Source organism: Hydra vulgaris, chromosome 04, assembly GCF_038396675.1.
Source record: "Hydra vulgaris chromosome 04, alternate assembly HydraT2T_AEP".
Taxonomy (NCBI): domain Eukaryota; kingdom Metazoa; phylum Cnidaria; class Hydrozoa; order Anthoathecata; family Hydridae; genus Hydra; species Hydra vulgaris.
The window spans coordinates 32,541,848-32,569,721 of NC_088923.1; the positions used below are offsets into that span (position 1 = coordinate 32,541,848).

Here is a 27,874-nt window from a genome sequence, read left to right on the forward strand (position 1 = left end):
AAAAAGTGCATACTATGCGTACAATAAAAATTTGAAATAATTACACATGCAAATTAAACATGCTTATTAAACAGAAAATCAGAATTAATTTCTAAATGTAGGCACAAAAATAAGTTTCTCCTAAAAAACAATAAAAATAAATGAGCCCAAATAATAGTTACATTAAATCCTCCTTTTAAAAAATATATTTTTAAAAAAAGTATATATATATATATATATATATATATATATATATATATATATATATATATATAGCTTTGACAAGAAGTATATCTTATTAAAAAAAAATTTTATCTATGTTTTTGGTACATTAATTAAATATGAATTTTCAGAAAAAGAAGAAAAAAACAAAGAATAATGAAAAATAAGATTCCTGCCCCATGCCAAACCCTCAGTCGATGTAGCAGCGCTCTGCTGCGAGTCTGAAGCCCCCGGCAGCAGGCTATTTCAGTATGACATCAGACTGCTCACTTAAACCAGCAGTGTATATATATAAAATTGCCGAACTCGTTTTAATGTTTTATGGTAAGACCTTTGTATCAATTTTTTTTTGCCGACCTCTAAAAGATTGAGGTTGGCAAAAGATGTATGTATGTTAATGAAGAAAAAAACAATTTTTCTAGGGCACTTTAAGTTTCATGTCTATACAGCAATCATCAGTCATTGAATAAAATATAGAAAATATCAAAAATACAAAAAATCAGCCATTGAATACAAAATATAATATATATATATATATATATATATATATATATATATATATATATATATATATATATATATATATATATTTATATATATTTATATATATTTATATATAGATATATTTATATATATTTTTATATATATATATATATATATTTATATATATTTATTTTTATATATATATTTATATATATATATATATATTTATATATATATCTATATTTATATATATAAATGACATGTACCAGAGTAATCTGCAGGTGCTCTGATGTGGTGTTTATGAAAATGGAACATTACTTTAATTAGCTAATTGTTTTAAAATGTATTATTGATCCTGCAAAACTTAGGTGCCAGAGAGGTCTTTGGCGGTAGAAACAAGTTTTTAAGTATGCTGCTGAGATGCAAGAATTAATTTGTATTGGATTTGATGAAAAAAAAGACAACTTTTGCTGAGAAGTCTGGTGTACATAGGAGCATAAAGGAAGAACATTATGTTATTGTATCATTCCAAACAACAACTATATTAGTTATGTAATGCCAGAAACGGGTAAAGCAGCTGACATTGCAAATGAGATACTATCAATATTTGCAAAATGTTAATCAAAATTTAAACATCTCTGTTATCAAAACAATTAGTTTTAAATGAAATGTCATTAAATTAAGATAAGAACGAGAAAAAATATTTTGCATTTTCTGATTAAAAGTTATGGTGGATACTGGTGTATCCAATAAAACTATTTCTAAAAAAGCAGATTGTTTTGAGAACAGTGCAGAATATTGTGAAATGAGTTATGGACACTGGTACAATTAAAAGGAAATCAGAAGAGTAAGAATTTTTTTTTGTTCAACAAATTCTTGTTAAAAAAGTGAAAGATGCCTTAGACAGAAATCTAGAGATTTCTGTTTGAACTTTAGCAAACAAATTTAAGAAAAGCACTTCTATACTATAGTCTGATATACTATGGTGCACTATACAAAAGTTGAAGAGAAATTGTGGCTTTTATTCTTTTAAAAAGAAAAAAGTTTCTTGTCGCAAAGAAAAACAACAAAGTGTTGCAGTTTGTCATTCAAAGCTGCTCTATCAAAAGTTATCTAAAAAATCTTGTTTGATTATTGATGATTAAACTGTTATTTTCAATCTCTTCCAGGAAACCATTATCATTGTGTTGCATATTTTCAATCTCTTCCAGGAAACCATTTTTATTCAGCAAATAATCGCAAGAAACTGAATTCCAAATACAAATGCATTGGTATGCAAAAATTTTTAGTTAAACAAGCAATTAGTGAATGTGGTGAAAGAAGCTCTTGTTTTGTGACTTTAGGAACAATTAACATCAAAGTATACATTAAAGAATGCCTCAAGAAGTGTCTTTTGTTGTTTTTAAGATCTAATGCAGGTAATCTGTTATTTTGGCCCTAATTAGCATCATGTTGCTTCTCTGGGATAACTTAAAAAGGCCTAGAAAACATAAAGTAGATTTTGTTGAAAAAGACTTCAATCTACCAATGAATTATGTTCTATTGAAAGATATTGATCTATTGTCAAAGGAAAACTAAGATTCAATGTTGTGAAAACACATTGAGCCTTAATTTCAATGTGTTTTCACATCAAGTTGTGTTTGGGGGGAAAAGGTAGAGTGTGACTAATTTAAGATTCTCAATATTCGGATGAGTGGTTCAATTATCAATAACCAATGCTACCATCTGCTAATGCAAACCTTCTGTCGTTTTTCTGACTCACTCCTCAAGTAGTTCAGAGGTCATCCAGCTCTTTTTTTGTGCACGGAATGACTTTTAACTCCGTTAAAGTAACAGAGTTTGTTTGATTTCCCAATAACAAACACTGTGAGTTTTTCTGCACAAATGTTAGCTGTAGCGTGCCCAGTTAGTGATATCTTGCGGATAAATTTCTCACCTTTTAAATATATACTTTTTTGGGGAAGTGCTTCATAAAACAAACCAAAACAATTTCTTTGTTCAATTAAAATTGTAAATTTCATTATGCAATTCAAAATAAAAGTTCTAGTTAAGCAAAAGTTTTGCCAAAGGGAAAACCAACAAAAGAAAAGAAGAAAAAAACTTATCTAAGAAAAACCACTTAAAACTGTACGAGATAGCGAATGATCTGACTTAACCAGGGTACAACTTAAGCAGATGATTTTATAGCAAGTTGATAGAGAGAGATCAAGGGGATTTGAAAATCCGTCTGACTTATCCAGGGTTCAAGTTAATGGGGTTCTACTGTATATTAATAATGATTATGTACTTTCAAAATATATATAACATTCAATTTTGAAATGCAATTGTTAAATAAATATCCTTTAAAATATCAGTGCCAATTTTTTCTAGTACATGTCTTTTTTTTGTTCAATTTTTCACATTTCTCATTTAGTTCACCAAACATAATATAGATGACAATCTTAAGAATAACTGTACATAAATTACTCAGGCTAGGACTATTACATAATATTAAAGATTTGAAAAGATTAAGATGTTTTATCAAATAAGAACTCCTAAGAGCTTTTCTATTTATATAGAATTTTATTGTTTCAGTCGAATGAAAGAAAACTAAAATTTTTCAAAAAAAGGTTATAGTCACCAGGCTCTATTGCTAATAATGCACCACTTGTATAAATAAATGTTTGTAGCAAAAAATAGTTTAATCAGGTTATGAGAGTTATATTGTCAGGTACTTAGCTATTAAGCTACCACAACTTAGCCTCAACATATTTTCAAGTATTTACTTTCATATCCATCAATTTATTTCTGCGTAGCAGTTTTGTTGTTTGTTGAGGTTTTTGTTTTGTAGTTGGTTCTTGTAGGTTGAGAAAGGGCTATGATTTATTAATTAAAAATTTTCTTATTATTGTATAAATAATGCATAAGCTCTCTTGTTGGTATGTTTTAAAATATTTTTCTGTATAACATTTTTTGCATAGTTTTTTAAAAATTTATTGCAAACTGAAATATTTTAGGAATTTTTTTTGCTTCTTATGAAAGAAATCCTTGACCCAAAATATGGAATGTTTGATTTCTACACAGAGTCTCAAGTGGTTTGGTTTAAACGTAAGGTAAATATTACAAATTGAAATTTATATATGATTTTTATCAATATTAGGTAACATCTATGGTTCCACAATTATAAAGTTTAGAAGTTGTCATTTTTTATATATATTTATATATACCCTAATGTTATATGTTATTTATATGGCGTTAGGAAAAAGTTGAAACACATTTTTACAACAAAAAGTCACTTTAATTTGATCTATGCGTATGCATATATATATATATATATATATATATATATATATATATATATATATATATATATATATATATATATATATATATATATATATATATATATATCATTGTGAACATGCAACTAAGATAAAAAAGAATATTATTTAAAGGTTCTTTTGTTGTAAAGCAATTAAGATTAATTATTACCATTTTATTTTCAACTATTTTTTTAATTTAATAATTTAACATTAAAGTTATAATTTAATATTATATCTAATATCTTACTTTATACTTCCTAAATCTCAATTTTGTCACTTTTGATATGACAACATTTGGATGGAATTTTTTCTAAATTGATTTTACATGTATATGAATTTAAAAAAAAATAATTTTATAATATTTAAGTACTTTTTTTATAAATAAAGCTTTTTCACTTTTAGTATGAACTAAAAAACTTATGTATACAAAGTCATATTAAGTGACTTTTTATTTGTAGTCATTTGAAGGTGCAGATATGTACATGTTTGTTGGTATGATATGTGGCTTGGCAATCTACAATTCCACAATGATTGATTTTCCCTTTCCACTCTGTCTTTATAAAAAGCTTCTTAAAAAGTATAATTTTTTTTTCTTTTCATTTTTTTTTTAATAATGATGATGATGGCAGTGACAATTACTTTATTTTGAAAAATTTAGAAAAATCAACTTAGATGACTTTCGTGGTATTCAACATGAGGTTGCTAAGTAAGTTTTTTTCTTATTAAAGGATTATTATTAGGAGATTAAACTAATATTAAATAATAAATATTTAATTGCTTTGGATAATTTTTTTGGTAATGGATGAACAACAAAAGTGCAATTAAAAATGACTGTAATTAAACATTGCCAAGGTAACAGTAAAATGTTTTTTATTTTATAGAAATCTTCAATTTTTACTTGACTATGATGGCGATGATTTTAAAGATGTCTTTGAAATGAACTTTCAGGTCAGTTTAGTTCTCTTATTTAAACTGCATAAACAATCATTTTTGTTATTGATCATCCAATGAAATCAAAATCAATGAAATCAAATGATTACATATGTGAGTTATGATTGTTTGACTTTTTGGGGGTTTACTTTTTCTTTAATTAGTAGCAAGTAAGTGCTTTTAAATGCTAATTTTAAATACTAATAGTAATTCGTAATATTTCATAAATGATCATATCGTACAAAAGGTTGTTGCATGTCTCCAATACAAAAGTATTGTGCTTATTTCATTTTAATTTTGAAGAATACGTACTTAGCTTCAACAAAACATGCACTTTATATAATATTACCCACAGGGTTTTTAAATAGATTAACTACAAAACAATGTCATTATCAATACATCACATAATGCTTAAATGTTATATTATATATGACATAATACACAAAATAGTTGTGTACCTGTTTTACTTTTCTGCAAAGGAAAAAGATAAAATAATTATATTGCACATAATTATAAATTAATATAATTATATTGCACATATAATATAATTATATTGCAATTATATTGCACATAATATAATTATGTGCAATATAATTATAAAATAATTATGTGCAAATTGTTTTGCAGATAATTATTTTATAATTATATTGCAAGTAATTACAATAAATTTGTTGATAATATAAATATTAGATGTATCAACAAATTTATTAGATATATTAAATACAAGAATTATTTTCAAATGTAATAAAAACAAGAATTAAGTACCTAAAAATAATTATCAAGAAAATAATTATCATAATTAATTATTGATAATTAGAACCAGCAAATCCTTCAATCCTTTATAACTACTTATGATCTTCAAATAATATTGATTGAATCTTACCTTTTTCAAAGTCCATCAGAATTATTTGCTTTTAGTTAGACTAATTTATGTTTATCTAGATTTCTGGATCCATTATTGGCTCATCTTAATTTAAGGCTGTTATCTGAGCCATTTTCTTACTCGTAATTCCATTCTCTACCTCTATAAATCTCTTGTTTGTTCTTGTATGAAATACTGTTGCTATATTTGGTCTGGTTTTTCTAATGCTTCTTTCTCTTTTTAACAAGGTCTTGATGTCCAGATCCAAGTCTTGATCACCCAGACCTTGTTAATTTTGTGATACATCCATAATATTCAAGCCGACTAGGCATTGTGACATATATCCATAATATTCTTAATATTCATAGACATATATCCATAATATTCTAGTCATAATTGTGACTATCTTTAAAAAAGTTTTTAAAAGAACTAAGGTGTTTTGCTATTAAGACTAGAAAAAAGGTTCAATCATTTTAAAGGAATTTGAGTTTTTTAGTTGTCTGTATCTATTTTTAGTGGTTGCAGAAACAAAATGAATCTCAAGAAACCTTTACAGGTTTAAATATTTAAAATGTTATTTAAATAGTTTAAATGTGACATCTCAGAAAGATCTCATAATCTCAGAAAGAATCCGATCCATAAAACATTTCGATGCCGCCAACCTGATGGTGCCATTTAGGAGCAAATAGGAGAAAATTTGTTGGATGGCTACTCAAAAACAAGTAGCTGAAGCGGAAAAAATTTTTTTTTACTAAATCTTCTCTTCTTCATTGGGCCAGGAAGCTGCTTCCAGACTGTTGCAAAAGTAATTGTCAGATAAACTAGTGTCAATTAGGGAATCAGAATTAGAATTGTTAGCAGTCTTAAAAATTGGATTAGGAAATGGAGAAGAACAGGCTCCTGCATACTTAAAATTACAAGATGACTAAGATATATGAAAAAAAGTTCAATGTGGTACAACTTTTTCTTACACAGGCACCCATCAAGGAACTTGTGTTCTTATTTTTCTTTTTAAAAAGCTAGATGAATAAAAGTTTTTTGAGCATAAAGGAACAGTTTTTCATGTTAAAGAAGCACCAACCTATGTACCAACCTATGTACCAACCTTAAAGAAACCTATGTTGGTACATTGACGATGGATTTGTTAACATTGGATGCTTTCATCAATACCTAGAGTATGTTTTGAGTTGTCTTCACAGCTGTTTTTGATTGGATAAGTGAATCTGAAATCTGATTAAGAGTTTCTGTAAGAAATGACCAAACATCAGGCTTACAGAGTACTTATCTTTATGAGAGTACTAGGAAATCATCAATGAAGATATAGAAACTTTTTAGGAGGAGATGTTTATCTTCCAAAGCAAAACTATAGCATATTAGCAGCATCAGAAAAATAGTTACAACTTCTTTTGGCTATTTCTTATCTTCCTCTATGTAAGCAGTTTTAAAATAGAACTGTTGTCAAAAGCCATTTGTTCTTTAAAAATAGTACTATTTGAAGGTTAGTTGAAATTGACTGTTAAAAAAGAGTCTGAAGGAGCTTGCAATTTTCTTGTTCATACATGCTTCTAAAACAAGGCTCCATTAGTTTCACACATTCTCTTAAATGAGGCAATAATGTTCAGACTTCAAGAAATATCTAAAGTATGTCAATTTTGATGCAGTCAACTGTAACATTGTTGATGCACTGCATTTAATTGGTATCTGTGGGTCCTATCAGAACACCTTATGGGATTAGTTTCTTTGATAAGCGAATCCTTTAAATGTCAAAAGATCCATGATCCAACCTTCAGCTTTGAAGGACTTGGACAGCTCTGAAGAGAATAAACATGTGTGATCCAGACTTCAACAGTTATGAAATGAAGGTTGTCAATTATAAGTAAAATAAAACCTTAATTAGAAACAGTTTCCATTTTGTCAAGCAACATTACCCATTTATTCATCCTCCTCTAAGGCAGCCATAATGTTGGAAGATGACATTGCAATAAATTTTACTGAATTAGTATAAATTTTGTTTTTACTTTATATATTGTATTTACATATCATACTTTTGAAATCAGTATTATAACAATATTATAATTTATAATCTTAAATATTAAAATATGATACTAAATTCTAAAAAAATTTAAATATAGCGTCATCAGTTTGGGAGAAAATAGAAATTTTTAAATTGATAAAAAAATTAAATAATAAAGTATTATAGTATTATGAAATGTTAAAAAAACAAGTTTTTAAAGCACCGTTATTAAAATCATTACTAATGAAACTATTTACATGATTATTGTTATTGTCATAATCATTGACATTAAAGTAAAATCAATATTATGACATCATCATTGACATTATGATTGAAACCATAATTGATTAAAAGTAATAGATTTTAGGGCCGTGCAAATCAATTCAATTCGCGAATCAAGTGAATTCTATTAAAAAAAAATGGTTTGAGTTTTTGGAATCACTATTTATTTTGTGAGTGTTATTATTTTTTCAGATATCCAACGCTAAAATGCTATCAAAATATTTTTATTTATCTCAGCCAGAGTAAAGTAATTGTAATCGAAAGTAATTGTAATACTGCTTCCAAACAACCGATAAAAAATTAATCCAGGCAGAAAAAAATTTTTAAGTAGAATTTTTTTTTTGTTGCTCAAATTTGGATTTCCTAATATTGCTGATTTGATTTGTGATTCAATTTGTAAATTAACCCGCTTCAATTTGATTCGAAACTAAAAATGACGATTTGTAGGGCCCTAATTTTAACTGCTTTCTTAATTTTTTTATTAAACTGTTTATTGTAGTTGCTTGTATTTGTTGAGATTAATTTAAGATTGTATAAAAAAAAATTTCTTAAGATTATTGAAGAATCATTTGGGGAGTTAGTAAAAGTCAACTTGGTTCCCCATGGTGAATCTATCCCAATAACAATTGAGAACAGGTTTTGCGTTCACTTATTGACAAATTTTGAATAAATTTTTTCAAATCAGTATTTAAATATAAGTCCTATGTATGCATTTGAGCATTTAGTTTTTTAATATTTTGTTTAAATTTTTTTTTATTACATTTAGGGAGATTTATGTAAATGCCTGTTTCGGGATATGTATGTAATTTAAAGAGATGTATGTAAATGTTTATATTTAGGGAGATGTATGTAAATGCTTATATTGACTACATGATAAACTCTTCAGTAGAAAAGCAGTATCAGGCGTTTGCTGAAGGTTTCTTTAAAGTTTGTTGCAGTAATGTGCTTAATTTTTTTCACCCTCAAGAACTAATGAATATGATGGTTGGTTGTCAAGACTATGATTGTAACGAACTGGAACGGGTATACTTTTTTTAAGTAGTTTAAAATGTTTATAATACAGTTTTTTTTAAATATAGTCATTCAACTTTAACTTAACAAACTTTATATATATATATATATATATATATATATATATATATATATATATATATATATATATATATATATATATATATATATATATATATATATACTATAATCTGATGCCTAAAGATTATGCTCATGTTTTTTTAGCAAACACCTAAAATGATTAAAACTGATATTTAACTTTTTTTTTTGCAGGTAGCAGAATATAAAGGGGACTATTACAGACAACACCCGGTTATAGAAAATTTCTGGAAAGTGTTTTATGAATTTTCTCGGGATAAAAAGAAGAAGTTTCTTGGTAATTCTTTTGTTATTAAAGTAGTTAGTTCTATCAATTATAACAGATAGTAATAATAATAACATTGGTAATAAGCAATTGATAAAGATAATTATTACAATTTTAGTAATAAGTAATAATAATATTGCTTTGTTTCGTTATTTAAATTAATGTTATAATAAACTAGAATTTGTTAAGGCTTTTTTTGCTTCTAGTTAAACTTTTTTTTAATTTCTGGCTTTTAGTTTCTATTGAATTTTGTTCGATACTAATTGAGTAGTTCTCTGAACATAATTATACTAATTGAGTAGTTCTCTGAACATAATTATACTAATTGAGTAGTTCTCTGAACATAATTGAGTAGTTCTCTGAACATAATTGAGTAGTTCTCTGAACATAATTGAGTAGTTCTCTGAACATAATTGAGTAGTTCTCTGAACATAATTGAGTAGTTCTCTGAACATAATTAGCGAATCTTTTGTTGATCAACTAAATTTGGAAATTTGTAAATGATTTCTATGCATGCTTTATTCCCATCTTTACAGATATTTTATCTTTAGCTTCTTTGTATGATTTTGAAAAAAATGAAATGGTTTGTTTTTCTAGCTTTTCTAACAGGAAGTGACAAAGTATCTATATTTGGTATCAGAAACATGAAGGTAAGTTTTTTTTTCTGCTTATTTTGTTAACTAAGGAATTAAATGTTGTAAAAAATAGAGTTTTATCTTGTTGTTTAGTTTGTCATACAGTCAGTTGCTGGTGGTGATAAAGGAGACCATTTGCCAGTTGCCCATACCTGCTTTAATTTGCTTGACTTACCTAAATATCCAACTTACGAAATCATGAAGGAAAAACTAAACCAAGCTGTTGAAAACTACGAAGGCTTCGGCCTTGTTTAACATATATTTAAGATATTAAAAATTAAATTAACCAAGTTGTTGAAATATTTTATGTTTAGATGTATGATAAAAAGATGAAATTTTATTGAAGCGAAATAAAAAGTTTTTTTTAAGAATTTTTTTTTTTGTGCTAACTCCGCGGATTTAGGATTCTTTTTTTATTTTAGTAATTTAAAAAAAAAATGTTTGCAATTGTTTTAACTTTAGTTTGTGATTCTATTTTTTTGGGTATTGCTTTTAGTTTATGTCTTTACTTATCAAGTTTTTAATGTTGTCTTTTTTAATCAAGTTTATAATTTGTATATAGCTTTAATTTATTCACTTAATCCTGTTTTAATCTAAACGGGATTAAGTAAATAAATTTTGTGTGTGCGTTTATCGTTTTTATTTTCACTTGAAGTTAAAACATGTTTTGGTTTCATTTAATATTAAAAAAAAAACATGGTTTTGGTTTCAATATTTAATGATTATTTCATTTAGAATTATTATTTTTACTAGAATTAGTATTAGTAATATTTACCATCTCATTTATTCTTGTTTTTATAACGTTTATTTATTACTCTAGATGGCTTCTTTTTTTTAAGTCTATTTTCACTTAAATTTGCTTCATTTTTACTTTGCATGTTAACACATATTTTTTTTTTACTTTTTCTGACACTTTTATTCTAACTCGTCTATTGTTGATTATGATTGTTGTCATTTATCATCAGCTTTTCTTTATTGATCCTTAACAATTGATTATTTGTATTGATTTTTTATCGTCACTTTTTTCTTTAATGTTACTATTTTTATTGACAATGTAAATCAGAGACAATAAAAAAAAAAATTTTTAATATTGTGTAAAATAATTATTCAAATTTTATAAAAAAGTTTTTTGTTTAAGACAAAATAATTTTTAAATAAATTCTTCTGCTCTTTTTGCTTTTGAATAATTTTTTTTTTAGATGACGTACAACTTGTGTAACGTTTATAATAATCTTATATTGTTGTTTACGTTTTAACTTGAGGAGCATTTATATCAATTTTATATTACACTGTTTAAGGAATTAAATCTTAATGTTTGTTAAGCTATGGTAATAAACTGTATAATATACTTTAATATATATAATATACTTATAATTTGACTTTAGTAATTCGTAAATAAACCGTGGCAATGACCGTTAGTTAAACATGGTTGTCTTGTATGTGTTTAAAAGATATCTTTTTCATTTTGCTAGAAGACCATGGACAGCTAACATAATAACCACCGGTATGGATATTCTTTGCTTTTAGCTTATAGTCTTTTGAAATCAAAGTCTTAGCCTTATGATGGAGCATCAAGTGCCGTATAAACTACCATTTAGAGAAATACATTATACATATTTTACATTTGACGTGGTTTTCAGGGAGTTGATATTTTATTAAATGTTCTCACAGGTATCACTTTTGTAATTGGAGATTTTGTCTCTCAAAAATGCATTGAGAAGAAGCCATATAATTTTACAAGAGCAGCTAAACTACTTGGAATAGGAGCCTTAGTTGTTGCGCCAATGGTGTTTTGTTGGTTTAAAGTTCTCGACAAGGTTGTGAAAGCTACAACACTGTTTGCAAGTTTGAAAAAAGTTCTTATCGACCAGTTAGTGTTTTCTCCATTTATAATATCGATCATGTTTACAATAACGAACTTTACTGAAGGTAAAAATTCAGACCAGCTCGTTGAGCGATTTAGAAGAGATTATTATTCAACGCTAATGAGTTCGTATCAGTTTTGGCCATTTGTTCAAATTTTTAATTTTACCTTAGTTCCTACAGTTTACAGAATCCTTTTTGTGAGATTCGCTTCTCTTTTTTGGAATACATACATTAGTTTTGTTTTATTTAGTGAAAAAAAAATTGAAGACTTTCATCTTTGAAATTGTAGAAAAGAAAATTGTAGTTATAAAGAATGACGTATTTATGCTGTAGTTTTTGAGTCATACATTGTTTTTTTACTGCTTGATTTAAATTCGTATCGAAATCGGGCCAATAATTTTTGTATCGGTAACGTATTGCTAATATTTTCTTTGTCATGGCTAATGGTTTCAATTTTTTTTTTATCTCTGGACACATAAAATAAAAAAATAGTTATAAATGAATGGGAAAATAAATTGTAGTTCAAATAAATAGGTATTGCAGCTTAAATCGCTTTCTAAATTGTTTAATCGTATTACAATAGTAAGTTTAACCGTATTACAATAGTAGTTGGGATGTGTTTTGAGAGTCACAGTTTTTTTTGGGCAACAACTTCTCGACCATTGCCGGCTATTTAATATTAATTAAGCATTTATCTTAAAGTACTATTAATCATCTTTACAAAGAGTCTCAGTACAGTAAACATTTTATAATAAAAAATCTAAATTTAAAAATATACTAACTTTACTTTGATTTACATTTTGTAAACGTTGTAAACAGAAAGATAAATAATGTAAGGTAAATAAAACTATCTTTACAACCTTTCATAGAATTCTTTTAAAACAATAAAATGATTGATAGTTTTTGTATAACACATAACTAACTTTGCAAAAATACGCCTTTTCTATTAAAGTTTGCTAACAAAATTGAAGGTTAATGTTGTTATTTATTATATTGTGTCAAAAATTAACATAAACGAAAACATGTTTTTTTAAGTGGTTACTAATTTTTTTTATCCAGCGATTATTTGAAGAGCTACTTTGTATCGTCACCTTACGATATTGAAGATATATTAGATTAAGTTTTATGCATATCGTGGGTAAATAGTAAAAATAATAATGAGCATAAGATTGACCCCAGTGTGACTTTACACACTACACTAGAAGCTTCTAACTTCCCGGCATATTTGATACGCTAAGAGCTCCTTGGATATAACAACGATAACTTTAACTTTTTAACGATAACTTAATGTCAGAGCTTAAACGTCGTAAGTGTCTGGCTTCAAAAGTAAAATATCGTGAAAATAATTGAAAGTAAAATATCGTAAAAATAATTGAAATTTATGAAGGTAAAATATCGTGATCAACAGTATTGAATGCATTAGAAAAATCGTTAAATGAGTTTTGTAGGGGAAGTGGGGACATAACCGCATGTAGAGGCACAACCGTTCTTTAACATTTCCTTATAAAAAAATATTATCTAATATGGCAACAAACATACCTTGCGTTAGTAAAAAAGTTACCCTCATTTCGTTTATGTCAAAAAGGGTCCTTGTTGCGTTTCTGAGAAGTTGTTCATGATAATATTTATTTTGATAAAAATATTATATTTACATGGTATTTTTCCAGACATTTCTTTTGAGAATTAAGCAATACTTGATTTTTGTGTTAAAGATATGTGTTACCAGTGTTATTTCCTCAAGTATAAACCATTTTTGATATCAACATAACCTAATAAGCAAGCCATGAAACAGTATTCTTTCTAAAAACTCTGCTCTGGGGCAGAACCGCATTGACGCACAGGAGGCACAACCGGATACTTTTGATATTTATCATAGTTAGATAATTGCTAATGACAATAACTACAATCTTTACACCTGAACGCGTTTATGTAAAAACTTGAATAGAAATAGTTTTTGTTTTGAGAAGCTGAAAATAAGATTTTTTATTTAATTTTTTATAAATGAATTTTTGATTAAAATATAAAGCTAAGAGTAAGTTATACCTATATTTGTTATATTTATGTATATCCGGTGATTATTATTTCACTGCAAGTTAATTATTATTTATATGGTAATTTCTATTTCACTGCAAGATGTTTCCATGACATCATGCTCTGAACCAGAAATTTTGTCCTCGACATCTATGGCTTCTTTCGCAATTGCTTCGCCCGAAGAAATAAGTATTATCATTCTAAAACTCAGTAAGCTCAGAAACAATGCCATAAGAGCAAAACGGCTATACTCACCAGTTCACCATATAAAGCGGAACTAGAAAAGCAAATGGTTCTAAAAACTTAGAAAAAAAAAAAAGCTCAAACAGTTGCCAAGACTGCAGAAACAAAAAATGATTCACCTAAGGTAATTTTTTTCGAACGAGAAAACTATTAAAAAGAAGGCTTACACAGTATGCAACAAAATCAGCAAATAATCTGAGCTTTACAATTGTAACGAAAATGTTTTTTTCATTAAGCGTAATTTTTGTGTAATAACATTTTAAAAAACCGTTTTATTTTTTTCTTAAATGCAGTAATTTAAAGTTTAATAATATGGTTATTGAAATAAACTGTTAAAAAAACACATATTATTTTTTATTTTAACATAACATTATTCCACACGTTATGGGCGCGGTTATGCCCCCACTTCCCCTATATATAAATGAACATAAGGTTTAAAAAGGACAAGTGATAAATTTTGAATTATGAACAAATTTCTTGCATAGTTTTAGTTAATTGTGCGAGGGACTTGTAAAAGATGTTTTGCCTAAAAATACTTGTCCGTGGTGTAGACTCATTGTAATAAATCTATACCACTATTTTTCAAATTAAAAAATAGTAAACAACTTTTTAGATAAATTATGACCCATAACACAAAAAAAAAACTCGTTTTATTTTTGTGATATTGATTAAAATCAATAATAATCAATAAAAATCAAAATAGGGGTTGCCTCTCCCCTCCCCCTCCTGCTCCCTCACTTTATTTCTTCCCTTAAAAAAAAAAAAAACACAAAATAGGGTTTGCCTTGGCCAAACTTTATTAAAACCCATTTTAAAAAGACAAAATAAAACTTTAGTAACACGTTTAGAGTAGGTGTACGTGTGATTTAAATGAAACTGACTTTTGTTTAAAAAAAGACTAGTGCGTTTAAGTTGATAAATTATATGATAAAGTTTTCTGACAAAATACTCAAGCAGCTCTCTAAATTGTGGCAGGCGTATTAAAAAAATTCTAAACAGAGAAAAATACAAAAGAGAAAAAGGAAAGGAAAAAATAAATGTTATATATAAGTATTACATAAAAAACTTTTTTTAAATAAAAAAACATCTGCTAAATATGTTTTGCTTTCTTTTTCTGATGTTATTTTCTGATGTCACTTTTGATAAGTCATTTTTCTTAACTTATTTAGTCTATTACTTCTAAGGGTGGGTAGGTGGTACAGTGATCTCCAGAAAATACTTTTAAGGATGGCACATTTGTTATGATCTCATATTTATTTTATGCTTTAGTATGACTTTTACTATAACATTTACGTACATTAGAACAATATAAAAGTTTGCTAAGATATTCTAAAAAACAATCACCTTTAAAAAATAAGAAAAATTTAAAATTACTGTCATGGTTTGGTTGCCATGGTTTGATTGCCATGGTTTAATTTTAAAACTTTAATTTAATTTAAATTTGATTTAATTAAAAATTTAAAAATTTAATTTTAAAACTTTAAAAGATAAAAAAAATTTAATATTACTGTCATGGTTTAGTTGTTCTAAAAATACACAAACATGTCGCTAGAAAAAATGTTTGCTTTCCTACTAGTTTAAACAAATTAATTTGGCAAGACTTCATGGAAGGAAAACAATTTATTGACATATCAAAGTAAATTTTCTCAGCGAGCTACGTTCAATTGATACTAATGCTAATCCAGATAAACATTCGTTTGTTATTGTGCATCGCGGACAACTTTAAATAATTTTTAGTCTACTGAAACTTCTTTGAGCAGTAGTCTATGTAAAAGGAAGAGTCACATTGATTTTATAAAGTGTTGACAAATTAAGAGACCTGATGCATTCTCATTCAAGAACAGAAATATATCTTTTATAGATAGATTGTTGGTAATGAAGGTGTTAATTCATACAGATCTTCGAAAGAAACTTTATCACTGTTTTGAAAGATGTCAGTCTTTTTGATCATTATATCATTACTGTAAATATAACCTAAACTTCTAAATAAATCTGTATTTTCCTCAGATAAAATTAACAAATAAAGGCAGTGGAAACATGTAACTGTGTTACAAAAGTCATGAAACTGCTTGTCTGTTTAAGTTATAAATGTATTTAAAATATTTATGTGAGTTTCGCATTTAAAGCGTGATTTGGATCACCAACCTTCTCATCTTTCTAATGTTCTCCTGTTACGTGTTTCTTGTTTGCAGCTTGTCTTTCTTTAAAACTTAACTTTAATTTCTATATCTAGTTTAATACATTTTTCTTTCATAAAAAATTTAATCTTTTTAAAGATTAAATAAACCTTTTTAAGGCCTACTTGGTGTGATTAAAAGTTGCATTGCCTCTCATATCAACCTACATTTTTGTTGAAACATCGATACCTTATAATAATATAATAATATCTATATCTTTGCGTTGCAAATAGTTTGATAGTACAAAGGAAGCAGTATCAGAATTTATGTTTTTTTTATCAAAACTGACATTCCGAATACTTCCGCTCTAACATTTCCAATATGCTCTTTAGATTCTCTTAGAGGGGCTAGAATAGCATAGAAAAATTTAACAGTTGAATCAATTCATGCTTCTGGATTCCAATCTTGTATCAAAAAGTCTACAGATTCATACAAACTTTTTTGATGCTCTTGGAGAATGTAATGCGGTAAACCAGAAAATAAAAATATAACTGTATGAGTTCCTCAGATTTAAATGCACAAGTTCCACAAATTTAACTGTATAAGTGTTCCAAAAAAACAACTAGACACTGTTTATTGACTAGTATTTTTATCCAAGTTATAATTAGTAACTAATAAAAAAAACGCTTGTGTGGAAAAGAAGTGACGCATTGTGGGGTGATTGATTTATATACTCGATATATTGAAATTGAACTTGCACCTTGATATAAAAATAACAATAAAAATAAAAAAAATTAAATAGTTATATTAAAAGTACTTGGAATATTATGAAAAAAATTACTGGGATCAAAAACTGCAAATTACTAGTTTACCAAATAGTACCAGATAAACTAAAAATAGTAAAAATTATACCCAATTTTAAAACCGCTGAAACGTATTTAATAAATACCTATAGACCAATCTCAATACTTCCTACTTTTTCCTAAGTACAAATTATTAAATAAAAACCAATTTGGTTTTTATTCACAATGCTCAATCAAACACAACGTTCAACCAAACGTGCAATTTTAGATATAGTTAACAGCATAAGTGATTTTTTTGAAAAAATGCAATTTGTATTAGGAACTTTTATAGATCTATCCTTTTTTTTTTTTTTTTTTTTAGGTGCCCCAAGAAGTCCTTACGGTCTTATCACAAAGCACCACGGAAGAGCTTTAATAGAAAGTTCACGCCTCCAAGAGGTGGGGTTTGAACCACATATCTTACGTTTCTGCGGCAAGTGCGCTACCACTGCGTCACGGCTACTATCCAAAGCATTTGACACAATAATGGTATTTCAATAAAAAAAAAAAAATTTAATGTAAAAAATAAATAAGACAAAAGATAAAAAAACGAAACCCTTGATTGGTTTAAAAGTTACCTGTTCAACAGACAAAATGTGTTATTTCAAACGATAATAAGTATTCAAATTTAATAGAAATAAATGCGGAGTTTCCTAAGGTTCAATTCTTGGTCTTTTTTTATTTTTAATTTATTTAAATATATAATAACAAAAAAAAACTTAATGCAATAATGAAATAATGAAAAAATAGTAAAAAAAATAATGATAAAATAAAAAAATCCAATGAATAATAACAGTTCTTAAAAAAACTCCATGCAATTGTGTTTGCTGATAATACAAATTTGTTTTATACATCAGCATCAATCAAAGACCTCTATAAATCTGTGAACGACCTTGAGAATTTAAACATCTGGTCTAAAGTAAATAAATTATCTTTAATTACAGAAAAAATAAAATACATCTTGTTTTATTCCAACCATCAGAAATACGATATACCGAGCCTTACCATTACTAAAAATAAATAATATAGACAACAAAATAACTTAAACAACTAGATTTCTTAGAACAACTGTTGATGAAAAGATTTCTTGGAAAGCCCATATTAATACAATTAATATAAAAATATCAAAAAGTATCGGCATACTCTACAAAGTTAAACCTTTACTTTCCCAAGAGAATCTAAAAATTCTTAAATTTTCTTATATTCAACATTAACTAACATACGCCTATATTGCATGGGGAATAACAAATAAATCTAAACTAAATTTTCTATATATACATCAGAAACATACATCAAGATTAATTTATTATAAAAATCCAGGTGGGAAATGAGCTAGCGACTAGCTAGCTGTTTGCTAGCTAGTTGCTACCTATGACCAAAAGACGTCTTTAAGACGTACAAAATACGTAGCAAAACGTGTTTTAGACGTTTTAAATAGCTCTTGTCTCATCTGGTTATCTTTTTCCAATAGGGATAAATTCAACTCTTTACTTTTAAATAAATAATATTTATTTAAATAAATAATACTTTTAAATAAATAATAATTAAAATAAATAAATAAATAACAACTAATAACAAGTTAAGAACTCAAAATCTTTTGTGTTTTATAAAAGTGCTTCTTAGATTTATATTTTTTATTCTAAAGACTTCTCTTAGTCTTATTCGAGTTTCAACTAAATAATTTTATAATAACTGCATATATTTTTCAACGACAACCAGGAGCAAGTCCCAAGCAGTCCAGTGTGCGACGGACATAAATAGACTTTTTAAATGAATTGGTTAATATCCAGCACTTTTATAAACTCTGCATGGTTTATAAAATTTATAATGCATTGGCTAATATCCAGCACTTTAATAAACTATTTTATAAACATGGGTTAATATCCAGCACTATTATAAACTACGACTTTCTATTAAGTTAATTATTTCAATCCACTGTCAAGCGCAAGTGCATAACAGAGTTTTTAACTTTCTTTAGGTGTTGTAAGTATGTGTTTAGTTTAGCTGTTTTTTTTTTAGTTTAATTAAGTTTATTTTGCTGTTTAAAAATGTTTACAATGTACAACAATATAAAAAAGTATCCTATTGGCTGGAGCAAAAAAAAGTCATAAATTAGCCTTATCATCGAGCCCTAATAGTAACGCTTTTCAATATCCGTATCGTATAAGCAAAGGATTTAAAATAAGACAATTTTAAGATGTTAAAAAACAAAAAAAGTAATAAAATAGTTTTAAAAAAAAATAATTAAAATTGGTAAAAAAAATGACATAACTTTTCCGTTTTGGGTTTATAAACTGAGCGTAGTTCGAAATTAAAGTAATAAAATTTCTGCATTATCACAAAATTAAAGTAAATTGTAGGTAGTACAGAAGTAAATATTTTAATTCAAAGTCTGATGTCATAGAAATTCTAAATATTGATTTTGCTGTTTTTGTTAATTGATCTAGATTTTTAAATTTATTGTGCTAATTTAGTTTAATTACTTCTTAAAGTGACAGACAAAATCTGCTAAAAATCCGTAAGTACTAAAATCCATAAGTACTAAAAAAAGTCTTAATTTAGATTTAAATTGCGGAAATGTTTTTTCTTTAATATTAATATGGTAAAAATTTTTTCCATGAAATAGGTCCCCGTACTAAATAGAATAAAGACAACACTTTAGATTATATTTTTGAGTAACAAATTAATTTTCTGAACACTTTTTTTTTTTATACATGTTTTATTTTACAACTACAAAGTAATTACAAGTTACCAATCACTGATTGGCAGTAAAGATATACATATTTAAATCATAAATATAAAGTTCAAAATATACGAGGTAAATAAAAATATAGTTGCTTACAACTTCGAGTCATGAATAAAATAAATACCAATTACAACAACATAATAACGTGTAAATAAAAATAATCCAAGAAATATACCTCTATATTACTCCAATTAAAATAAAAAATACAATAAATAAAAATCAATCTGCTGATTTTTTGGAGGAGAGTATAGATGTTTCACTATAAGTTTATTTACCACATTTCGAAATAATGTTAGTGTATAAATATAATAAAAACAAAATTTGTGTAAGATTGATACAAAGAACTACTTATTTGTAGTCATAGGAAGCTCGCAGAAGACTTAAGTCAGTCTTGTCATCGAGTACCTATTTCTTAGACGTGTAATACACATAAAAAAATCAGTTGCATGCGTGGTATATATGTCAGAGGCGTAGAAAGAATTTTTGGTGTTCGAGATAGGTAACTTCCAGACATGGAGCAAACTCCAAACATTTATATGTTTATACTTATATCAAATAATAAGGGTTTGCAAAAAATTGCGATGATTGGAGGCTGGGAACAAAAAAGCCCCAAAAATTTTCGCCCCCCTGCCCTAAACGTGAGAGCAACAAGTTGAGGAAGTATTTTTTGTACTATTCTTAACTAGACTTATATTCATCGATAAATTTTAAGTTTCATAGTATTATCTATTAGAGTTAAATTATTACCATATAAAATTTGCAACCCCCTCAAATTGAGGGGGGTTTAAACTTTATATGGTCATAATTTTTGAACGCTAAAATATTTTAAAATGAAATCTAAAATTTATCGATGAATATAAGTCTAGTTAAAAGTAGCAAAAAAAATACTTCATCAACTTGTTGCTCTCACGTTTTGGGCAGGGGGGCGAAAATTTTGTTGGATCTTATTGCTTTTATTGTGCTTATTGTATTGCCTGCTTTGACGTCAGATGCTGTGCTACTTCACAAAAAGTTTACACCAATCATATAGTTTTCAATATTTAAACAATAAAAAGTAATCAACAATAAGTAATTTAAAACCATATAATGACAATTGAATCAAAACGACGTTTTTTTAGAGCATATATCACTTTCAACTATCAGTCTACTACAACAGTCAGCATTCCATAAAATACCATGCTGTTATACCAATGCTACATAAAACCATAAAACCATAAAAACTAACCATAAAACGCCAGAGTTTCTGGCATCAATTGAGACATACAAGCCTATAATAATCTTGGTTACAGAAATTTGGTGGGATGATAACTATCATTGAAAACTATATGTTATTCAGAAAAGATCGTGATCCCAGCAGAGGCTTTATTGGGATTACGTTGTTAAAAGCGCTGCAGTTGTAGGTAAATCCATTGAAAAACGTATTTATCATAAAAGTAACTTTGTAAAGATATTTGAATATTTAACAATATCGACTGGCAGATGGAATTAAATGGACGCAATACTGATGACTGTTATAACATTTTCCTGAACCACTACGAGGCCGCACACAAAACTTATGTCCCAGTGACTAATTAAAAATGGATTCGTTGAATAAGCGAATGGATGAATGATGGCATCAAGAATATAATAAAAGCTAAAAATAAACTATGGTTTCGATGTAGAGTGAATGGATATAAAAACCTTCAACTAGTCAACAAATACAAAGCGTGTAATACTCAATTGAAGAAGCTCATATATCAAGCCTGTTGTAAGTTTGAATGTGATTTAGCGATAAAATTGAATCACAACCCAAGGATCCTGTTCAAGTATGTTAATAGCAAACAAAATGTTAGTACTACATTAACAGCCTTTAAAGGAATTATTGGCGACACTATCACAAATCAAATAGAACTTGCAAATCGGCTGAACAACCATTTTCAAAGCATTTTCAACCAAAATGATGAGCTGCCATATTTTGTATAACAAACTGAGGCTATCTGCAAACATTTGCAAATAACACAAGATCTGGTTAAAAACGAGCTAAGCGATTTATCAGTTGATAAAACCGTTGATGTGAATGGTGTAAGTGCATATGTACTGAAGAACTGTTCTGACAGCTTCCCAATACTTTTAAGCACAAATTTTCAAAAGTCACTAGAGAGTGGGTGTTGTCCTGAAGTATGGAAAAAGGCTAATGTAACACCACTGTTTAAAAAAGAAAGTAAACTCGGCCTAGGCAGTTACCGGCCTATATCTTTAACATCAATTGTATTTAAAGTGATGGAGAAAATATTACGTGACACTATAGTCAAGCACTTCGTCGAGCATAGCCTTATTTCAAAAAATCAACATGGTTTTGTCAATAAAAAAGCGTGTGTGACTAATTTGTTGGAGTCGAATGATGTGATGTCAAAAGCACTATCTGACAAGTTATCTATGGACGTAGCTTTTATAGATTTCAGTAAAGCATTCGATACATAAAGTCTCTTGTGGGATTCCCCACAAGAGACAAATTTACAAACTCGAGGCATATTATCTCGAATTTGTAAATTAGTCTCTTGTGAGGAATAATACCTCTAGCAACAAGGAAACATATATATAGAGTATACTAAATACCTCTAGCTACAAGGAAACATAATCGCCCATCACGATTCATTGAAACCGCTGGTTTACACCAGCGGTTTCAACGAATCATGATGGGCGAGTATGTTTCCTTGTGGCTGGAGGTATTTAGTAGCGTCCCTTAAGGATCTGTCTTAGCTCCACAATTTTTTATCATTATTGTGATAAAAAATTGTTAACAATCCATGTAAAATGTACTAGTACTACTACTAGTACTAGTACTACTACTACTACTACTACTACTACTACTACTACTACTACTACTACTACTACTACTACTACTACTACTACTACTACTACTACTACTACTACTACTACTACTACTACTACTACTACTACTACTACTACTACTACTACTACTACTACTACTACTACTACTACTACTACTACTACTACTACTACTAAATTAATCTTTAGTATTTAAATGAGTTAATAGGTGTGGAAGAAACTGCAGCTAATATTGTTATTATTGGTGATTCCAATATTTTTTTGTTTTGTTTGTTTGACAGTGTCAGTCATTAAAATATTTTCTATTTGTTGTATAAAAAATACCAAAATATTTCAACATACCCCTCCCCTCCTGCTGGATCCGTCACTGTTAATAATATGGTAAAAAAAAGGCCCCTAAAACTCTTGATCGGCCCGTGGTTTCGAGCACCATAATTTGGGTTTAGCTTTAAGTATATTTTTTTAATATAAAGAATTTATATAGTTTAAATTAGAAAGGTAAATTTTTTAAGATGGATTTTCCCCAAAAAATATTTTGATGTTGATCTATTAACCTCGCGTAATAAAAAAGTATCGTATTTTAAACGACATTCTAAGCCGCAACAAAGATGGCGGTCTTTGAGAGTTCATCAAGTACTATGAACGAGTTTTTTAAACTGACTTTTTTTAAACAATAATTATGATTTTTAAAGAGAAAATTTTGTATAGCATTTTTTGGGCAGTGGAAAAAATCAGACCAAACAAATGTAATTGTATAAAAAGAGAACAATTTTTTTTCCGTTTAAAAACACTATGGTTTTTAGTAGCTTTTGTAACACTATCGTCACATATAAAATTAGCTTCTGGAGAATATAAACCACCCGATAACGCAGTAGATTCTAAAAACTCTTTTTTTCAAAACGATTATAAAACATGTAAAAAAGGATTAAAATTACCAGGTTACAGCCTTAATGGGGGTACGAAGGCTGGAGATTATATAAACTTAGGTTCTGTAAATATTTTTGATGAGTGCATTGACCTATGCTGTCAAGAAAGCGATTGTGAAATAGCTGTTATGTTAACTCATAAAAAACAACAGAAATGTTTTAAAGTAGTTTGTTTTAAAGTAGACGGTGATTTGTGTAAGCCAGTGCATGCAACAAAACAAAAGGAAAAGTATCATCCTTACTTATTCTTTCGAGGTGGAACAAAAGATTTATCAAAAAAAGAAGGTATTATTGCATTAAGTTTAGTAGCAATTTTATGCTAAGTCTGTAAAAACAAGGTAATTACATCACAAAATCAGCAAATTTTGTATTATTTTGCACTCAATTAAATGTTTTGCAAATGCTTTTGTCATAAATTATCAAATATGTTAAAAAATTAAATTTAAAGAAAAGATTTCAAGTGATAAATAAAGTTAAGTCAATAGTTAATAAGTACAATTAATTCATCATCAAAATTTTATTGACATCAAAAATATTATTAAAAGTATATCTACTAATAAAAAATATAAATTTTAAAATCATATTTAAGTAGACAAATATATAAGATTTATATAAGTTCAAAAATATGCCTCCAGCAACACTTGATCAACTTGTATTGAATATGCTAAACAAAAACAACAATTTGTGAAGAAATTATTGTAACTATACACTTTAGTTTAATTGATTTCAATACTAAATATATAATAAACTACACACACACACACACAAACACACACACACACACACACACACACACACACACACACACACACACACACACACACACACACACACACTAATTATCAACCAATTTAAAAACATTTAATTATTAAATACATGATTTTTTTTTATTTTTTAAGTTAAATCAATCAAAATAATTAACTCACTATTTAAGTTCTTTATTGTCATTAATTGAATTGTAGTTTGTTGGTTTTTACAATACTAGATTTCTTGCAACCTGTACTATGTCCTGCTGGCTTGTAAGATCCTCTTTCTAAGGAATGGCTAGAATGAATGACTAGAAGCAGTACTTTTCTCAATCTCTTACTCAAATTTTTTTCTCAATTATTTTTCAATCTCTTACTCAGATAATTAACTTTTCCAGTCAATCCTAATCACTAATTGATTTGTGTCTTGTCTCTGACCCTACTTTGTATTAATTTTCTCCTTGTTCTCCTTTAGGTGGCTTTGATCATGCAATGATCTCTATAAATCTTTCACCTTGTACTTCTTCTTTGGACTCAACCTATCACTGCACTACTTACTACTACCCAAGCTAAATGGGATTTTTTTATGATTTTCTTCATGAAGGTCATTGGGTTGATTTCTTTTGTCTCTCCTCCTGAATTCAGGCAGGTAGGAAGCTCTAATTCCTATTTTTCGGTTCCCAGTCAAGTTCATTTTACCTCATGATTTTTACCTTGTGCAGCTACTATATCTATTGTGATCATTTTTTTCTAAGGAAAAATTTAATTAAGAGCAAAAGCTTTTTTATTATTCCAAGAAATCAACGTAAAAAAGTGCTGTCTGATGTTAAGCTCCACTATTTCCGATTTACTAAATCTCATATCAACAGTGTCATTTACTACTGATCTCTCATGGAAACCATATTTACAATCCATTGCAAAGTTGGCATCTGCTTAGGTTGCTTCTCTTTATCTTATCTCATCATTATCTTACTCCATTCTCTACCTCTACAAATCTCTTATTCATCCAAGTATGGAATATTGTTTTCCTATTTGGGCTTGTATTTCTATGGTGCTCTTTCTCTCCAAGGCAAGGTTTAATTTAAAACCCATTGCTTACAGCCTTTTTGGGAATGAATTAGAATTTTTAAAAAATGTAAAGATTGTTAAACTGAGATTTAGTTTTTAGTTCCTCTTTTTGTTGAATAATCCCAATGATGTCATATTTTGTGGTGAAAAGTATCCTGTATTTACCCTGTTATCAAAGTTTGAGTTTACTGAGCTTGAAAATATATCACAACTTCTAAACATTTAATAATAAGTTTAGCTTTTAACATTTTATGTAGATTTTTATATTTTTTGTTATATATTTTCATTGATATTTAGTTTAACATTCTTGAAAGTGAAGATTTTTAAATTTTTTATAATTTCAATAATGTCATACTTTTTGGAGAAAAGAGTCCCATATTATATAGTAAAAATAAATATTGCAAAGCAATAATTATTTTTACTATTTTTTAATAAATATATTTATTTGAATCGAACTATATAATAAGAAAGATTCTTATTTTCTGAGAACAGCTAACCAAATATTCAGCTTATGACTTTTTATGTGAAAAAATCATAGGTAAAAAATGCCTTTTGCATTTATAAAACAAGTAGAAGTGCTATATCATTAGTTTCAATGATATACCTCTATCATAAAGTTATCATATCTCTATATTTTAATATCCAACATATTTAGTTTGGCTTGTAACAGTTTACTTTGTTACAGGCTAAACTGAATATATTGTGACAATACCTGTACGTAATACTTAAGTTTCTGGTATCTACTGTTACCTTTGCAATAATTACATTCTAGGTTGTTTACTATAAATACATTTCGTTATAAATTATTTCAATTTTATTTTATTTTGAAATCAATAAAAGAACATCTTTTTGAGAAGAAAGAAATAGTTAAAAAAGCATTGAACAGCTAACTTGCAATAAAAAATTCATGAAAAAAGATTACAGCCAAAAATCTACTAGAGGCTCTTCTTCTAGTAAATCTTTGTCTATAATCTTTTTTTATGTCTTCCAATTTGTTTAATCTAAGATTTTTAAGAGTAGCATATTTATATAATTTTTATAAATTTCAATATTTATAATATAAAGTCATTAAAGTTGTTTTTGGTAAATATTAATGTTGAATTATTTTTCAAATTTTGCTTTTAAATATGATTTTTGTTTAGTTTAGTTTGTTTAGGAATTGGGAATATAATTATTATTACAATTTTATTATTTTAGCACAAAATGCATCAAGTATGGAAAAAAAATCTGATAGGTAAATCTTTTTGTAAATTGAATTTCTTTTTTTAATAAAATGGTCCTAAATTTAGTTAATAAAAACTTACACTATTTTTATACATATTCTAACATTTACATATCTGAATCTTAAATCTTGATACAAAATTTGAGGATTCTAAAGTTCATGAAATTATTTATAGATAGTTTTACTAATTTGTTTTCTATATATTCATACAGTACTAATAGGCTGGTTAATTTTAACTCAGATAAAACTCAATTTTTTTTCAGCTAATCATTATCACAACAATCTAGATCTTGCTATATTTATAAACGGTAATGTACTTGATGAGTCATCTACTCTTTATCTTATAGGATCAACTTTTACTTCCGATTTTTCTTAGAAACTATATATCAAATCGAATTAGGGCATGCTGAGGTTGTGAAAGAATAGAATCCTGAGTAAGAAAGTGGCAAGCACATCTCTTAATTTTTATATATATATATATATATATATATATATATATATATATATATATATATAATATATATATATATATAACCCTCGGAATTAGGGTCGGCATTCGGCAATGCCGACCTAATAGTGTTTAAGGTTGGCAAAAAACTGCCAACCTTATTTCTATGTTTTATGGTAACATCTTTGTGTCAAATTTTTTTTGCCGACCTCTAACAGTTTGAAGTCGCCAATTTATTACCGACCTCATTTTTCCTAATTCCGAGGGTTGTATATATGTATGTGTGTATATATAGAACCCTTATATGTTGTCCGAAAGTTTTTTCCATATTTGTTGACAAAAAGTAAAAATTAAAATGCAAGACCGGAATTATTTTTTTTTATTAATTGATAGACTGCCTGCCCCAACCAAACCCTCAGTCGATGTAGCACCACTCCCTTGCGGGTCAGGCTAAAAGATAGTAGATGTAGCAGCACTCCCTTGCGGGTCAGGCTATTTGTCAGTCGATGTAGCAGCACTCCTTTGCGAGTCAGGCTATTTGTCAGTCGATGTAGCAGCACTCCCTTGCGAGTCAGGCTATAAGACAGTCGATTTAGCAACACTCCACGCATGATTTACAGTAAAAAAAATAAATATAAAAACATTTTATTAAAAAAATTAAAAATCAAAACATTTTATTTAAAAAAATAAAAATAAAAACATTGTT

The 27,874-nt window shown here is 27.4% G+C and overlaps 2 protein-coding genes across 2 annotated transcripts in view; both read left to right on the forward strand.

Moving 5' to 3' along the window:
* LOC100209320 (probable E3 ubiquitin-protein ligase HERC3) overlaps nt 1–10,455 on the forward strand; it is an 85,327-nt gene extending 74,872 nt beyond the window's left edge. Inside the window, exons 21-29 of the mRNA XM_065796100.1 lie at nt 3,681–3,776; nt 4,445–4,563; nt 4,645–4,692; nt 4,868–4,934; nt 8,628–8,710; nt 8,914–9,097; nt 9,359–9,461; nt 10,047–10,099; nt 10,178–10,455. Coding sequence (XP_065652172.1) covers nt 3,681–3,776; nt 4,445–4,563; nt 4,645–4,692; nt 4,868–4,934; nt 8,628–8,710; nt 8,914–9,097; nt 9,359–9,461; nt 10,047–10,099; nt 10,178–10,339 — 915 coding nt within the window. The 3' untranslated portion in view covers nt 10,340–10,455. The remainder of the gene's footprint in view (nt 1–3,680; nt 3,777–4,444; nt 4,564–4,644; nt 4,693–4,867; nt 4,935–8,627; nt 8,711–8,913; nt 9,098–9,358; nt 9,462–10,046; nt 10,100–10,177) is intronic.
* Nucleotides 10,456–23,165: 12,710 nt separating this feature from the next.
* The window catches only part of LOC100198204 (dyslexia-associated protein KIAA0319-like protein), a 70,137-nt gene continuing 65,428 nt past the window's right edge, over nt 23,166–27,874 (forward strand). The window contains exons 1-2 of the mRNA XM_065796101.1: nt 23,166–23,969; nt 26,696–26,732. Coding sequence (XP_065652173.1) covers nt 23,438–23,969; nt 26,696–26,732 — 569 coding nt within the window. The 5' untranslated portion in view covers nt 23,166–23,437. The remainder of the gene's footprint in view (nt 23,970–26,695; nt 26,733–27,874) is intronic.